The 17,128-nt window shown below is 52.9% G+C and overlaps 5 protein-coding genes across 5 annotated transcripts; 2 read left to right on the top strand and 3 right to left on the bottom strand.

The window, feature by feature from the left end:
• Positions 1-2,926: 2,926 nt before the first annotated feature.
• COL26b_010406 (uncharacterized protein) lies at positions 2,927-4,318 on the top strand (the record flags this gene model as incomplete). The annotated part of the gene is made up of 4 exons (XM_053183108.1): positions 2,927-3,578; positions 3,634-3,820; positions 3,879-4,164; positions 4,226-4,318. 4 exons carry the CDS (start codon positions 2,927-2,929, stop codon positions 4,316-4,318), a joined length of 1,218 nt encoding a protein of 405 aa, XP_053032915.1.
• A 246-nt stretch (positions 4,319-4,564) lies between these two features.
• On the bottom strand, positions 4,565-6,578 carry COL26b_010407 (uncharacterized protein; the record flags this gene model as incomplete). The annotated part of the gene is made up of 4 exons (XM_053183109.1): positions 4,565-4,703; positions 4,761-5,627; positions 5,697-6,281; positions 6,343-6,578. 4 exons carry the CDS (start codon positions 6,576-6,578, stop codon positions 4,565-4,567), a joined length of 1,827 nt encoding a protein of 608 aa, XP_053032916.1.
• Positions 6,579-7,555: 977 nt separating this feature from the next.
• On the bottom strand, positions 7,556-8,954 carry COL26b_010408 (uncharacterized protein; the record flags this gene model as incomplete). Its single annotated transcript, XM_053183110.1, has 5 exons — positions 7,556-7,628; positions 7,682-7,755; positions 7,887-8,068; positions 8,139-8,368; positions 8,425-8,954. The coding sequence occupies 5 exons, from the start codon at positions 8,952-8,954 to the stop codon at positions 7,556-7,558; spliced, it is 1,089 nt and encodes a 362-aa protein (XP_053032917.1).
• Positions 8,955-11,408: 2,454 nt separating this feature from the next.
• Positions 11,409-12,179, top strand: COL26b_010409 (uncharacterized protein; the record flags this gene model as incomplete). Its single annotated transcript, XM_053183111.1, has 1 exon — positions 11,409-12,179. The coding sequence occupies one exon, from the start codon at positions 11,409-11,411 to the stop codon at positions 12,177-12,179; it is 771 nt and encodes a 256-aa protein (XP_053032918.1).
• Positions 12,180-12,410: 231 nt separating this feature from the next.
• Positions 12,411-16,298, bottom strand: COL26b_010410 (uncharacterized protein; the record flags this gene model as incomplete). The annotated part of the gene is made up of 2 exons (XM_053183112.1): positions 12,411-13,429; positions 13,658-16,298. The coding sequence occupies 2 exons, from the start codon at positions 16,296-16,298 to the stop codon at positions 12,411-12,413; spliced, it is 3,660 nt and encodes a 1,219-aa protein (XP_053032919.1).
• Between the last annotated feature and the right edge of the window lie 830 nt (positions 16,299-17,128).

A 17,128-nucleotide genomic window follows, 5' to 3' on the forward strand; every position in this document is an offset into this window, starting at 1 on the left:
CAACTCAACGAACTATTCTGCAGAAGACCAAGGGGAATCCGTTTGTCTTCAAGCAGAGACATCTCGCGAAATTAGTTCGAAGATGCCGAAAATGGAGACGGGTTGGCCGACTGACAGTTGTTTTGCCCCAAAGCAGAACGAGCAACGCTGTCCCTCTACAGAGACATACACCAGTGGTAGTGTCGGAAGCCAATCTTTCACTTTACACCCTGAATCTACGAAACCTTCTTCAATGGAAGTAGAGTCCTTACATCCATCGCAACAGAAGAGAAACCCCCGGACGATGAGTCCGGGTGTGGATGATATTGACTCTAGCCGAGGATCCGAGGAGGCCGACAACGACACCACCGAAGCCCAGTCAATTCTTTCTCTTGCAGACGATATAATGTCACTAGACGACACTGGACCAGTTGACTGGGATGTCATTATGTCAGCAGTGAGTTTCGTAGCTGACATACTGACCAGTGATCCTGAGCTCATGGCTTTGTATGAGTATGCAATCAACCACTTGGACGAGGACAGATTCATGAGCAATCATAGACGTTTACTCAAGGGCTACTACATCATGTTGAACTCTCAGGCTCACACAATGGATCAAACCAGTTCTATTGGCTTTCTTAGATCAAGAAAGCATAGAAACATGATCTCAAGCAAGATATTGAGGAGTCTATCCCCGCAGAAAGCCACGAAAATTGAAGACCTGACCGCAGAAATGCAGAATCACGAAAGCCGCGACCTCACTCTGGAGCGGTATCTTACAGGCCCCGAAGAAGTGTATGAATCAGGTTCAGAGGCCAAATCTTCATGCTTCAGAGAAAATGGTGTCGACAATGACGTCTCCGACAACGACGAACGAAGCGACGGCGCTACGGAATATGACGAACCGACGAATTCCGCGGCCCCTGTGTTATTCGAAAAGTTAGAAGGAACCCGGCAGTTTCTTACTTCGGGCGTGCCATTGACAAAGTTTAAAGCCGACTTTCGTGACTTTCTCTTTCCAAAGGCGAAATTAGAAAGGGAAAGGATCGTACCCAGAATTGGAGCCCACTCTCAAAACTGGAAAAGCGTTATAAGTGGATTCTCTTTGATTGGTTATACAATGTTTGCCAACCGCCAAAGTCGAAACATCACAGAATCATGTACACCCGCGTAAGAGGCCTCCCATATCATTCCATATCGCCATCGTTGCCAAATCACAGCTAACATTTTCTCTCAGGCGTGTGGCGATAATATGCTCTTAGACGTCAAAGAGCTTAGCCTTGGTGGAGTTGTACGTTTCTGCAATGTGTTATCGAAGAATGGGGCCACCGACATGGTTTTATGTCCGCCAAGTTCAACAGTCAGCCCCTCTACCCCTCCACCAGCATATCTCATGCCGACAAGAAATCAATCCAAAAGCTCACATAAAGCCGGATCTAGCTCTGACGAAATGCCGTCCTAATCGCCGGGAAGAGGGCCTTCGACTCCAACATCAGCTACTTCGTGGTCTGAAAACGACGTATGGATTCCTGGACTATCCCATGGCCCTCAATATCTGTTGATCTGTATCAAACAGAGAGAACTACACACCCTCGTGCATATCGAGTGCAGCTCTTTCAAAAACGACCAGTATCTCTTCCAGGAGATACTGAAGGAGTACACGGCCATTCGTGAAGCTTCAGAATGGAAACCCTCTTCCCTTTTGCCATCCTGGAGTCGCTCGACATTGGATCGCACATTAACAACACTCCAGCACCACGCTTGGGTTGGTTTTATTCTTTAGCCTTTGAAGTCATTGTCTAAGATCCGATTCTACAAAATGAGCACGGGAGACTTCGTTAAGGTCTGTAGTTCAATGGACCCTGTTTTTAAAGCGAGACTGACAGCTGGATAGTTCCATCTTGTTCCTGTTCGCGAGGAGATCGTCCCAAGGGGTTTCAAACGAACAGAATTTCCACCGTGTGCGGAAGTGAAATCTGGTAACTACTTATACCGGCCGGTGCCAATGGGTGATGTTGAGTTGGACTTCATCCCTCTTTCTCACCTCACTCTTCCCGGAAAGCACAGCGACGACGGTTGGCTTACCATGTTTCCCAAGAAATTACAAACTCCTTTGAGCCGCCTGCCTGGAGCTGCAAATCCGTCGGTTGTAGGATGGGGCATTATCGTCAACGAAGTCTTTAATTGGACCCATTTTGTTTTACTAGCTCTTATCGCAGTCGTCCTTATTGGCATTGTTGTGGCTGTGTATTGGGGCATATCGTCAGACGCGTCTTCCGCCTTTGGACTCGGAGCATTCCTGGTAGCAGTCTGTACGCTATCTATTTCTCTCAACTACAGCTACTGGCAAGACTCATTGCAGTGAGCCTGCCCGGATTATTTCGCTGCTTATTTTAAAGAAATCGTTTCTTATGACGCTACCTCACTGAACGAATGCGGGCTCCTCTTTACTTCCGATGTGACTCAATACACTGCAACACAGCAGTGATACATGCAGATCAACCGAATAATTAAGTGGTCCGGATAAGATCATACGCGGTGGACTTATGCATGCATGAGCTCAACACCCTCGACAATCCCGGACTTTGGGCTGTCCGTCCGCCCCGTCTACCGAGGTGCCCCACTTTCACCCGCGGGGAACACGGGATGATCCATCGAATGGGAGGCAACGAGCGGCGGACTTTGCACTACGGACGGGATCGTGCGGTCATAGTGTCGAATTCCGCATGACAGAAAGTTTAAACGTATCCTTGCCTGTCGTGTTCGGTAGTGTTCGAGCGGGGGGATTGATAATCCATGGCCTCCGTTCCACAGGCAGAATCTACGATATACTTAAGAACCCCCATCGTCCTGTGTCTCAGTCGTTCTGTTGAATAAACCCAAAACTCTCCACTGCCATCTCGTACAACTATCCCGTCGACCTAAGCGGACTGCATTGATATTCACCATGGCCCACGCATATGGAACCGTCCCGGCAGGTGCGCCGAAGCAGCCTGAGAAGTTCACCCTTCGCATTCCAGACCAGGAGATCGCAGATTTCAAGAAGCTCGTGGAATTATCCAAGATTGGTCCAGATACGTATTACAACCAGCAAGATGATCGACGGTTCGGAGTCACCCGAAAGTGGCTTATCAATGCCAAAGAGACCTGGCTCAAGTACGACTGGCGGAAGACGGAGGATCGTATCAACTCGTTCCCCAACTTCAAAGCCAAGGTGCACCAGAAGGATATCGGGACATCAGACGTTCACTTCGCAGCCCTTTTCTCATCCAAGAAGGACGCGCTCCCTATCATCTTCATGCACGGATGGCCTGGGTCTTTCCTAGAGTTCTTGCCGATGCTCGACTTGCTTCTGAAGAAGTACACGCCGGAGACCCTGCCGTACCATGTCATCGTCCCATCATTGACCGGCTACGGACTATCAGCGTCATCCGCTCCAGTCGATAAGGAGCTTGCCATGGACCAGGTCGCAGGTGTAATGCATCAGCTCATGATAGACCTCGGATTCGGAAACGGTTATGCGGCTCAAGGAGGTGATGTCGGAAGCTTCATGGCTAGACTGATGTCCGCCAGCTTCAAGGAGTGCAAGGCTGTTCATTGTGAGTGGCATGAAAAGAAGAAGATATTCTTGAAATATCTGCTAACGACCACCAGTGAACATGCTCTACCCTGGCCCTGATGACGCTGGAAGTGTTGACGTCTTGACTGCTCAGGAGCAGCAGATGACACAGAAGATGCTCAAGTGGCGATCTACAGGAATGTCGTACGCCCTTGAGCATGGCTTGAGGCCTGCGACTATTGGGCTTGTTCTCTCAGCCAGTCCTATCTCACTACTTGCTTGGTAAGAATTTCAGAGACAGAAAAACCCATGCAAGAGAGCCATACTGATGAAATGATAGGATCGGCGAGAAGTACTTGGAATGGGTCGACGACCGGTACCCGCTACAGCTGGAGACAATCCTGGACCTCGTGAGCCTGTACTGGTTCACATCCACATTCCCCCGGAGTGTGTACCCGTACCGCCCACTGGCAGAGTCAATCAGCTCTGGAAGCCAGCTGCCAATCCCGACATCCAAAGAGACGCCGTTGGGATACTCGCTCTTCCCCAACGAAGTCAGCTTCATGCCCAAGGCTTGGGCGGAAGCAGTCTACCCCAACCTGAAGTTCTATCGCATACACGAGAAGGTGCGTGAAGCCATATCAAACAGATCTTTCAAGATGAGAAATACTTACATAAAATTCACAGGGTGGTCACTTTGCAGCTCTTGAGCAGCCCGAGCTATTCTTGGAGGATGTCGAAGAATTCTTTAAGTTAGTGAGAGCCACATCAAAGATTTGATCTGGCTGGCATGTGCGGTAGGAAGGTCCAGTTTCAATTAGACGGATGAGAATTTAAAACATGAATGGTCATTCAAATGGGTATGCTATCATAAAGTCGTGATCCGCCAGTCCTTCTAAACCTTGCGCCACCCTCGCGGATTTCCCAGTGGCTCCTAGTAACCCCTGGTATCTTCAAACGCCATCAATCCAATTCATAACCCCGAAGCCGGCTTCAAAGGGTGAACAAATGGCTGGTGCCACATCATCATTGCCTGATATAGACATTCACCTCAAGCTTGTCTTTCATCTGGCTGTATGTACCTTCAGGGTAAGCAATCGGATCATAGGCGACGCGAGTTTCCGCCTTGTTGACAGGCGCGTATCGTCCCTTGCGTCGCATGTAACTGTGATGCATGTTAGAAGACCACATCGTAGGCAAAGGACACCCTTGAGAAACATACATGAAAACTCCAGCAACGATGGCGATGATAAGTAGACCAGCGCCAACACTGATGCCGACAATGACCTTCTTATCAACTCCGCCGACCTCGCCGTCCAAGATGTCACCGGTGCTAATGGGAGTCGCAGACGCTGTCGAAGTAGTGGGCGTGAAGACCTTTGGTGTACCGCTTGTCGAGATCATAGACTTGACCCCTGATCCGAAGTTTTCAACCTCTTGAACAGCTGCATTTGTAGCTGCGGGGAAAGTAGCCTCTACTCCAGATGCAACTGCAGTGACGAACGTCTCCGTTGCGACGAACTTCCTCAGCGTCTGCAGCGCCGGAGGACAGTTGACAAGACCCGTCGCCAAGCACTCAATACCGGTATATGTCACCTTCTTCGCCAAGGTAGTCGTAGTCAGGTCGTCACGCTTCGCTTTGGAGGTAGTGGTAGCCGAGGCAGTAGCAACAGTCGTAGTCGGCACCCTCTTCTGAGCGCAGCCATCCGCGAGCGTAGTGAAGAAAATCGGGATTTGTGTGTTGGGCGTCGGGCCCCAAATACGATCCCCAATCTCCACGGATGCACCTGCGGCGGCGCCGAGCGCGAGCTGGTACGCGTTGACGGCGCGAAGTACGCAGCCATCCTCGTCAGCTTCAGGGAGCACGGTGACGTTGGTGCTCAGCTCCGCGATGTTGGCAAACACTGCGACTTCGATGCCGGCGGACGCTCCTGGGATAGTGACGGTCTTGTTGAAGAACTCTATCTCTTTGCTGTCGATGGGAGAAGAGATCTCGATGCCGGCGTTGATGCCGACGCGGAGGACGGCCTTCATGACTGCACCGGCACTTTCGATGACAACTGGGAGGAATTCGAATTTGCCTCCACCGCTGTTACGCATGACTTGGTTAGCACTGTCTCTCTGGTGCGATAAAACTGGAGTGGTGGTGGCAACTTACAATGCGACACTCGAAACGTTCTTTGAGAATAACGCAATGTCAAAAGTCACGCCATCCTCCATCTTGATGTGGAAGCCGGTGCTCATTTGGATCTCAGTCTCAACATTCAAAATGAGGTCGACATTGAAGACAACTCCAAGAAGCAAGTCATCGCCAATCTGTGAACCCAAGGGAGTCGTCGAAGTGTACAGGTTGAGAGTGTAAGACAGGCCAGCCGACAGAGTTGTGTCAAGCTCCATGTACATCTCAAAATCATCGAAGCCAAAGCCAAGCTTGCATTCTGGGAACTCGGGAATATCCACATCAAAAGTGATGTTGAGAGGAGGGAAATCAAAGTCATCAATGTCGAAGCCGTCAGACAGCTTCTTGACAACCCCGGTGACATAGTCTTTGGCGTAAGTGGTAATATTGTCGAAGGTCTCCTCAAACTCGTTGCCGATTTCCTTGATGACGCCTGTTGCGTTGAAGGTGCCATCAATGGTGAAATGCGCGTTGGCTTTGCCCTTGACGTAGCACTTGGTGCAGACGATGCTGATTCCGGCGGTTGCTGTGACATTCTCCGTGCCAACAGCAACATCTTGCTCGCTGGGTTTAGGTGTCGTCAGCATCCGAGGAGTGAGGCGACACAAGCGCATGGAGTACTTACAACTTGAATAGGACTGCATTGTCGAAGCTCTTCTCCAAAGACGTGCTGTTGCTGAACTTCTCCTTCCGGCCCTCGACTCTTGCATTTGCGATAGACCGACGAATAGCTCGAAGGGTATCCGAGGCCGTCTTGCCAGGGTTAGTGCGCACCACCAGATCAACTGGCGATTCGGTTGATGCCACAACCAGGCTGGTCATGAAAGCCCAAAGAAGGGCCCAGAAGAACTGCGGATGCATCGTGGCTGCAAAGTCTTGTGAAGAGTATAGAGGACTGGAAATGCCAAAATCCCATCCTGTTCAAACATCGGGGAGCTGAGTTCCTTTTGAGGAAGACCCCCACATCGCGGGGGGCTTCAGTGGCTGTTTGATGTGCGAAGGGATGAACGCCTGCTCCTGTGACTACAGTACGGTCCCCTGCAACGCCCTGCAAGGCTTGATCAGCCCCATGCGAGTTGATGTTGGATGGTCGGCGCAGCAGGCTCAGCTCTCGGCCGAGTACGTCCAATTGGGGACCCACAGCATGATAAGACATGCAGGAAGCAGAAATGCTTCGAGTGCGGTAGCCTGCGCAAGAGCTCAAAAATAGACAAAAGATGGGATTTCTACAGTAGGAGATGGTGGCGTTCGGTAATGAGCCAGGATCAACAGAATCGGCGCCGTTGACAGGCAATGCCCGTGCTCGCCAGTTTAGATCGCGCGCCGCCAGGGAAACGGCAGACGCGATGCCCCGCGTGGCTCACCAACAATCATCAGCTCAATTGACCGGAGGCCAGTCTTCCATACCCAGGCAGCAGCAGTCCGAGTCAGGTCACGGAGAAGGAACCGGTCTTGGCAGTCAGGAAGGGGTTGCAAACTGCGACGTGCGAACTACGGCCAGCAAGAGTGAAACGCTGCTGGAAGAGACAAACCGATTGCGACCGCTGGTTCTCGCGCTGAAATTGCCATTTATCAACCGGACGAACCAACTGCAACATGCACGAAAGAGGCGTTCGTGGTGGGAAAATAGAAACTCGAGGGGGTGCTGTTGGCCCCCACGTGGTGTTGGTTGCTACCATTTGCTACATGGCCTCCACTATTGCGACCCCGAATCATGGCACTGCATGCACCTGGTTTCAGGCCGGTTTGCTTGTCCTCCTGGCAGCCTTGCCTCAGATGTGCAACAAACAACACCAAGAATGCCTGTCGCGATGGCGGAGTTGTGGCACGGTGCGTGCTTACTCGACGTCGACAGCCTTGGCCGTGGATTTGGGCGGTAGGTCGAAGACCTTGCCTGGGTTCATGATCCAACTGTAATACGTGTAAGGACATAGCCTAGCTGTGGAATATGAGGGGACACTCACGCAGGATCAAAAGATTGCTTGATGTTTTTCATCAAGCCAATCGTGTCGACGCCAAGCTCGTCCTCAAGACAATCCTAGAAATGGTGTCAGTTCCGTACAGTTACAGAGGACAGGAGTCAAACCTTTTTGCCAATGCCAATGGCGTGCTCTCCCTGTATGCCGTCAACAACGACTCGAAGATAATTCTAGCCAGCAGTCGACTTACCGAAATCGTGCCTTCCATCTCAAGAGCGCGATTCATCATATTGTGGACGCACCGAGAAACTCCCTCCTTATGTTGAGTATTTTTAGGATCATACATCACCGCTTGGTGGAAGTTGCCGTCACCAACGTGGCCGATAACGCTGGCAAAAAGACCAAGATCTCCGGAGTCCTCCTTGGATTGGGCTGAGTGGATTGGCAACTGTCAGACTGTCTTCGTAGTGCAATGCCTGGGGCCGTGGTAGTGCCAACTCACCAATGATCTCGGCTAGCCTGGAGATGGGCACAGCCACGTCTGTAGACCACATTGCATATCCATCTGGCTTGATGGAGGTCATCGTCCAAAGGGCCTCCTTTCGTGCAGCCCACAGATCTGCCTCCTCCTGCTTATTACGCGCGAAGAAAATCTTTCCGGGCTTGAAGGGGTCTACGATACGCTTCACCTTCGCAACATCTGCCTTGATGCCCTCGGTTGTCCCCGCGAACCTATGCGAAACTCTCATCAGCTGGGATTTGAACGGGGTTGTCCAGGGACCACTTACTTGAGAAACAAAGTAGGACTCTCATCCCAAGCCGTTTTGCGCACAGCCTCGCTTCCGTGTCGGTTGATAACCTGCATCTGAACCTCGTCCATAAACTCCAACGCACCGAGCTGGATCCCAGAACGAATTAACTTCGTCGCCGCCTTGGCCGCCTCGCCAATGGTCGGGAACGAGACCACGGCAACGCTCGTGTCCTCCGGTACAACTGCTAATTTCAGCGTGATCTCCGTGACGAGGCCGAGAGTACCTTCGGCCCCAACAAACAGAGATGTAAGATTGTACCCGGCAGAGTTCTTCCTCGGACGCTTTCTGGTCTTGATCACGCGGCCATCAGCGAGGACGACAGTCAGATTCAGGACCCAGTCCTTCATGGTTCCGTAGCGGAACGCGTTGGTACCGCTGCAGTTGGTAGAGACCATGCCCCCGATCATCGCGGTAGGCGAGGGATCCAATGGCAAGAAAAGGCCAGACTCCTCGATGGATTTGTTGAGGTCAACCCAGTTGACGCCTGGTTGGACAACTACGTCCATGCTGGCACCGGTTTATTAGTACATGAACATCAGCGTTGGGGCAGGTCAATTACTCATCGGGGTGGAAGGCGACGATCTTGTCCATATGCACAAAATCTACACAAATCCCACCGTACGGAGAGGAGAAGCTTCCTTCCACAGAAGAGCCAGCTCCAAATGGCACTGCATAGGTTAGTAGCCGAAAGCTTTTCACACGGAATAGTAACGCCTACCTATTGGACATTTGTACCTGTCGCAGATTTTTGCAATCGTGGATACCTCCTCGGTATTGCGAGGGTAAACAATCGCCACTGGACGTCCTTTCGAGTTGGACGTTGACCAGTCTGAATGGCCATGTCGCTCGATTTCGTCCTGGTCGTAGCTAACTGCCTGAGGGCCCAAAGCGTCTTCAATATCTTTGGCAGCCTGCCGTTTTGTCAGAATACCCAGTCACGATTGGAGGATCCATCGTACCCGTTTCATCGTTTTTTCATCGGCGAATTTTACACGAGAAAGTTTGACATTTGCTCGACTAAGATAATCTGTGGCAAATTCTTCAATGGTGGTATCGAAATAATATTCCGCCAGCGTTATAACCACCAAGAAATATACCGCGAACCGAAAGGCTTCGGCCCACTCCTTCGGATCAGAAAGGAATTCTGCCGGCGTCCGCACCCGCGAGGCATCACTTTTTGAGCTTTGCGGGCCAGCATCTCCTGGTTTTGTCTTCGGAAAGGGCCTGGAGGCAGATGCATGGCGGAGTTGAGAGTTGTGAGGGCTGAATGTCAGCCCAGGCAGACGTCCGCGGACAACGGATCGCGGCCTATTCTGGAAGAGAAACCTGCGAGGCAGGGGGGCGCCTGACCGCGTGAGCGCACGACTGAGCATTGCGAAAATGCCCAAAAAAGGTCGATGCGAGAGTTGCCGGTATTCCCAACCACGTGCGTGAAGACTGTCGCGGTTGGTGGTCCGGGATGAGGTGGCTGGGTGCGGGGTTTCTGCAGGTGGGTTTATGGGACGCACACCAAGAGCCTTGATATGAAGTTCAACCAGGTAGCTCAGACCCAGTGCTCCGGTCCAGAATCTGTGATAAGTGTCGCGACCTTGGCGGGGGAATGTGAGTTCGCGACTGATGGGAAACTGATGAGCTGGGTACGACGCGTCCGAAATATGCCCCGCCGGTCTGGTCTTGTCTGGGGCGATTCGGCTCCGGAATTGGATTATGCCGAGGCATGCCCGGGAGGGAGTACCAGCTGCTCTGATAACACACATCGCAATTGCTGAATGATGCAAATCACTTTGTTATTTGCTCGACATGGGTGGTTTCAATTGTCGTCCATCTCTTCATGAAAACAATTAAGACCGCGAGACTTGTCATAAAGACGTAGGTCGATATGTCCAATAGCTTCATCAACAGACAATACTGGTCAGGTATGTATACTACGAGCTGTCGCAAACAAGATACGAATATGAATCTCGGGTCTTACGATAGTAGAGACATAGATAGCGAGTTTCTGAGAAGGACTGCCTAGATAAGTAGTGGTCTAGTTGAAGTCGCTGACAACTTTACTTGCCAGAGAGTCTGTAGCGAGTTTCCGGCCAACTTCATGTATGACGGCGCACTTCAGGAGAGGTGTGTGAGCTAGTTTTCATTAAAATGCAGAGTTGCACGCCGATGTAGGGTGTGCCATTTACAGGTCCAAGTCTTATCAGCATAATGGAGGCACGCGATCACCTAAAACCCAGTATCTGTGCGATACTCAATACTAATTGTATATAAAGTCCTAGTCACAAGTACATAAGATTGTCGCTTGACATGCTATCTAAGATAATGAACACAGAGAGCATAAACACATGTTCTATTAAAGTAGCTTTTAATAGCTAAGAATTATTTCTTTAGTTTGTAGTGCCTAATCAGGTCATGTCTAGGGAAAATTCAAAGAACAGGATGAGTATGAGAGGCAGTAGATGATACTTATTTATAAAGCCTTCATCCACGTCCTGTTTCTTATATGTACTATGTTAATATCACGATTAAGTTCCTATTTTCTTTCCACGCGGAGTTTGCAACTGAAAATTGCAATCATGCATAGGCACCGGCGTGAATTGCATCTGTTCTTAGTTCTATCTCGTGAATACAACATCGTTTTTGGTCTTGTATTAATTGCTCTGAACTCTGAACTGCGAACCCTTCAATGCATAACACCAGACTCTCGCAGCCGTCATCAAATCAAGTCGCAGCGATACGTACATATGTAGACACACCGCCGAAGGATGATTCGCACGCCCCCGTCTGACGCGGGAGCCAAACACCGCTAGCCGCCCCAAACATACCACCTTCCCGATCTCGCACCCACCACCAGCCGTGACTCACCCAGCCTTTCCACCCTCACAATCTCGCTCAAATTTGCCAAAACGCCAGGTGAACACCATAAGCCGCCGGTGAACATCTCCCATCCTCCCGTTCTGCGCGCCATGTCGCCCAAGTTCATCGTCCTCCCGAAATCCCACCCCTCCCTCGCCAAATTCCTCCAACTCTCCGACCGCTACAAGTCCTTCCGCCTGCTCTCGCTGCGCCTCTCCCCCGAGAGCTTCGGCTCGACGTACGCGCGCGAGGTCGCCTTCGCGCCGGACAAATGGCTCGCGCGGCTGTCGAACCCGCTTGCGACGACCATCGTCGTCGTCGATGACGGGGTTACCCCGCCGTCGCCCGTGCAAGCGTCCAGCGATGTAAATCTCAGCATCGAGACGGCAGACCCGGACGCGGACTTTGAGCTCGCCTTGGACGCAGAGTGGCTGGCTTCCCTCACGATCTCAGGGCCGCTCGACACCAAGACGCTGGCGACGCATTTGCATCTTGAGGAGTCGTTTGTGGATTTCGGGCCTGCGCATGAGTTGGACCTCGGGCCTGCAAGGAAGTGCGACAGGCCGACGAGGCAGTTTGTCGTGAATGGGATGTACGTGCTCCCGATAGCCAGGGGCAACAGCCTGGGTGTGCAGATTCTGGAGTATGCCAAGAGATATGTTGCGGCTGAGGCGAAGGTCTCTGGTGAGAGGGTGCGGCTATCGTTGATCGTGGATAACGATAACCCTGCTGCGAGGAGGACGTATGAGAAGTGCGGGTTTGGGGTGGTGCATCGTTATTGGTTCGATGATTATCGTGAAGGGAGGGGGACGAGAACTGAGGCGGCGGTGATGGTGGTTGATTTGAACGATGGGGATGGGACTGTGAAGAAGGCTGGGTAGGTCGTCGAGCGTAGGGGCAAAAGCAAGGCGAGAAGATTCGCATATGAACACGATTATGAAGCAACGAAGCGGGGGTCACATTCACGGAACACGCATTTTTCAAAGCAAGCAATCTTTACTATTACTTTCTCAGGACCGGGTTTTCCCGGCTTCCAAATATCTCATCGTTTTGGTTCATAACCCATTTTTTTAACTGATTTCATACTCATCACGTTCCTTCATTCAATATCCTCAAAACAGGGCCTCAGCCGCAGCCAACACCTTCCCAACTACATCATCTCCACTCTCCTCCTCAAGCCAAGCGACAGCCTTCTCCTCCATCATCTCCCAGCTCTCACTCTCATGCGCCAGCTTCTTGCGTAAGAACGCGACCACCACCGAGGTAGCCACCACGTTCTGGCTCGCCTGAAAACTGGCCAGAGCATCGTTGACCTGCTGTTCCGTGACATCCAGCACCTTCAGCAGCTGGGCAGACCAGGCCCAGAAGCCGCTGAAGTCCTGCATCTCGACGAGCACGGAGAACTTGTCGGCAGCATCCTCGTCGACCTGTGCGTCATCGTCCTCGTCTACCTCGGCCTCAACGCTGAACAGGTTGTTTCCTGCACTCCTGCGCTTCTTCTTGTGAACAGGGGCGGCAGGCTTGGGGTCGATGTCTTCGTCTGAGTAGTCGATGAGGTCCTCGTCGGGAAGTGGCATGGCCGCGGCGTTGCTCATTTCCATTTGGTACTGGGCCAGCAGGGATGGCTCAACCTGTTTGGTAGGCGGAGCGAGTGCGGCTGCTTGAACAGGCGCCGGGGCGGGAGCGCCGAAGAGGCCGCCTGTTGATGCGGATGTGCCGAACAAACCGCCGCCTGTCGGGGTAGCCGCAGATTGCACAGCCGGCCGGGCGAGGGCGTTGCTTGCGAACGCCCGTGGAGCACCTGAGAAGGAAGAGGATGAGCTACCGAACAAACCACCAGTTGAAGACTTATTGCCAAAAGGAGAAGGGCTTGTGTTGGGTGCAGGGGAAGTTGGGCCACCGAACAAACCACCAGTCGTGGGCTTGCTTCCAAATAGAGACGAGCTCGCGGCTGGGGCAGAGGATGTTGAGCCGCCAAACAGACCACCAGCCGCGGGCTTGCATCCAAATGCAGAAGAACTCGCGCCCGGTGGAGTGTATGTTGGAAAGCCGAACAAACCACCAGCTGTAGGCTGGCTGCTGAACATAGATGTAGTCGCAGCCGGTGCGGGTGGCGAGACAGGAGAGTAGCCTGGGGAGTTGCCTCCATATACAGGGGAATCTCCTCCAAACGAAGGAGACCTGCATCCAGACTGTGACCCAACTGGTGATGTGACAGGCGAGGTGGCTTCAAAATTGCTAGGGGAAGTGACGACACCATAATTGACACCGCTACCAAAAGCGGTCGCGATGGGTGCAGGGTGAGGGGAAGAGGGCGCGCCGAACAGGCTGCCGCCTACGGATGGGGGAGCGGGCGTACCTCGAGCCATGCCAAGTGGCTGGCTTCGTTTGGACCGGTCTTGACGGAGCATCATGAGCCCTTGTTGGTGGTTTTGTAGCTGTTGCTGCTGTTGCTGTGGTTGGATCTGCTGTTGCTGTTGTTGCTGTTGTTGTGCCTGTTGCTGTGCCTGTTGTTGTGCCAGGCCCATCGCCTGCCTCTGCATGATGCTCTTCCTTGCGGAGTGAGCTGTGTTTCTGCAACGGCGGTCTTCAGCCATGTCAGGAATACCATGCCAATCTGGCTCTCTTCCAGGTGCGGGGACCTCCTCCACAGGGGATTCGACCGCATCCTCATCATTGTCGTTGGCCTCTACCGCGACAAAGGAGCACCACTTGCCTCCGACTTGGAATCCGACACCGAGACGGACGGCCTCGCGCTCGACCATGGCGGGGAACCTGCCGGGGTGGCTCTTCTGCAGCTCCTTTCCGTCCTTACCCTTGGCATGGAAGATCCAGCCGCGGCCCTCTTCGAGCTCCTTGACGGCCTTGCGGGCTGCGAGTTGGTGGATCGTCTTGGCCTTCTCGGCGAGGATCGTGATGGGGATCTCGAGTTCTAGAGGACCTTGGGATGACGTTCCGCGAAGGACCACAGAAGAGGGAGTTCTGTTCCTGAGTGCCCGGTCTGGAGATAGCAGGAGGTAGACGCTAGTCCGGCTGTATGGGTACAGGGGCGGGATGCGAAAGGGCGCCTGGAGGATCTTGGGTGGCTTGACGGTGGGCACACGGGAAAAGCGCTCGGTGCCAGTACCATCGTCTTGCTGGTTCGTGTTGTCCATATCGACGTCTTCGGAATCGGGATCGAAGAGGGAGATGGGCTTCTGGGGCACCGGCGCAGGTCTCTCGCTGGAAGGCCCTGGCTTGGGGGATACAGGATCGATGACCTCAAAGTCATCCTCAGGCTCAGTTTCCGATTCCGCGTCGGCGTACTTGACCTCAAGAGAGTAGTCCTTCACATGTGGAGTAAGAGCTCCCTTGAGCATCCGGACGACCTTGCCCGACATCTTCTCCTTCTCGGAAACCGTCTGCGAAAAGCCCTGGCCTGCACGAGCGAGGCCCTCAACCAAGGCATGGCTGACGCCGCGGCCGATGCCCAGAGTAAACAGACGAACACTGCCCTTGGAGTCCTCCACATGCTTGTTGACCATGCCAAACAGGTTCTCGTGGTTCCAAACTTCACCATCCGTCAGGACAAACACCTCAAGGTCAAGGTCCTTGTGCCGGCGCTTGAAGGTCTGCTCGATGGGCGCATAAAGCTCCGTGCCGCCGTAGTCGGAACCGAACTTGTCGATGTGCTTCATGGCAGTATTCAGGGTATTCTTGTCGTACGTCTGGGACTTGGGGAAGAGGAATGTGTGGCGGCTGCCGAAGCTGCAGATATTGAACATGCAGCCGACGGGGAGGGACTTCATGTAAATCTGCAGCGCGTTCTTCAGGTCGGCGATCTTGCCCTGCATGGAGCCTGAGCGGTCGCAGACGAAGACGACCTCGGGCTTCGTGGTGGCGAGCTTGAACTTGGGCACTAGAGTGGCCATGATGGCCTGCTGGTGGGGCTTTGTGGGATGCGTCTCGAGGACGGCGATGGGGTTGGATGTGTTGGTTGCGATGATCTGGACGATGAAGTCTCTCTCGAGCTCTGCGGTTCCGAGAGAGAGCGTGGCAGAGGCGAGCTGGAGGGATGGGGTGGAGTCGGCACTCATGGTCGAGGTTGAGCCGACGGAGACGGCGATGGGGTGAGAAGGGGACTGGATGGATTTGATGGCGCTGCCACCTGGCATCTCCGCGTCGACGATAATCTCGATGCCGTCCTTGGAGGAAACATCGGAAGGCTTCTCCATCAGAGTGCCAGGGTAGGAGCCGTAACGAGGGGCGATGCTGGTGGGAATGGTAAGTCTGATGCCGTCGACTTCAGCATCGTGCTTGAGCTCGCCGAGATAGGCTATCTCTACTTTGAGTTCGGCGCCGGCGGGGGCGTTGCCAATGGTGGTGGTGAACACGTCGCTGGCTTCAGGCAACTGCTCGAAGAGGCCGGCAGTCTCGCCTTTGGCGACGGCCGCGTCGTATGTTTTGCGGGCGGTGTTCTTCTCCTGGACAACGCCGCGGATGACGCGGGTGTTGTTGATGGTGCAAGTGAAGCCTACCACCGAGACGCTATCGTACAAGGGAAAGGTGTAGCGGAGCTCAGGGATGACTTCAGTCTTGGATGGGTTGACGAAAGTCTGGGTGAGTGTCGTTCTTGCAGTCGATGCGATCACGCGTGCGTGAACTGATTGTGAGACGGTGGGCAGGTAGTTCCGTCGATACCCACAGTGATAGGATGCCGTCAGGTCGAGGTAGTAGAGTCCGCAGACGTGACCGGCCATGTTGTTGACTTGGCCGCCGAACAAGCTATATCCGGTGCTCTGTCCAAAGAGCCCACCTGTGGTACCTTCGCGATGGCCGTTGTTGTTGAGCGAGCCAAAGAGACCACCGGTGGCCGGGGCGTTGCCGAACGGGTTACTGGTGTTTCCGGTGTTGCTGTTACCGCTGTTAGAACTGCCAAAAAGACCACCCTTGTTGTTGTTCGCGTTGGAGCCAAGGCCGCCAAAAAGACCTCCCGGGAGAGGATGTTGACCAAAAACCATGATGACGGTAGAATACTTACGATCAAGAGCACGCGAAGTGAAGCAACGTTGATCGAGGGTACGCAAGGATGGCTTGGTGTTCGTGTTTGTATGACTGGATCAATATGATGATTCGTAGAGAAAGAATCAGAAAAGGGCTCAGATGCTGAGCCGAGTTGATTTTAATGCTGGGAGAAGTACTGAAAGAGAAGCAGACTGAGGCATGAATGAGAGTGGTTCTTATACACCTAGGAGAGAAGGAATGACATCGAGGAGGAGGAGGAGTGCCTTGTATGTGCTCATTGTGGTGTGCCTGTGTCGGTGGTGGGCGCAGGCAAATCCAGGCACCAGCTCCCTGCTCCGAAGCGACCAATCACAGTGCCCAATTGCTGCCAAGACGGCGTCTGATTGGCTCAAAGTCCTATTGTCGCTGGTGCCTGTGCCCCTAAATGGATACCTAACAGGGCCTAGCAGGGCCTAGCAGGGAGTTCCGCGACTCCGCCCAACGTTTTCCGCCGCTGCGTATTCCTCCTCGCTGCATCACTTCATTGACTTTCTTTCCCACCACCAATCGTCGTCGTCGATCTTGGGCAGACAGCTCTCTGCTTAGAAATGCAGTGAAGTCTGCTTCCTATCAATCTCTTGTGTTTTAAATCATTGACCGTTTTGCTTCAATATTAGAAACTCAATCGACAAAATCCCAACTTCTCCAAAGTCTAGGCTGCCAACCATGTCTCGGCTAATGACCGCCGCCTGGCTGCCTTCATAGTGAAGGAGTGCAGTTGTGACTCATAAAATCCTACGACTACGAGCTCAACAAGATGTTTCAACATGCTTGATAATCAAGATGG

The sequence above is a fragment of the Colletotrichum chrysophilum genome (genome assembly GCF_026319265.1).
Source record: "Colletotrichum chrysophilum strain AFK26 chromosome Unknown scaffold_111, whole genome shotgun sequence".
In the NCBI taxonomy this organism is placed as follows: domain Eukaryota; kingdom Fungi; phylum Ascomycota; class Sordariomycetes; order Glomerellales; family Glomerellaceae; genus Colletotrichum; species Colletotrichum chrysophilum.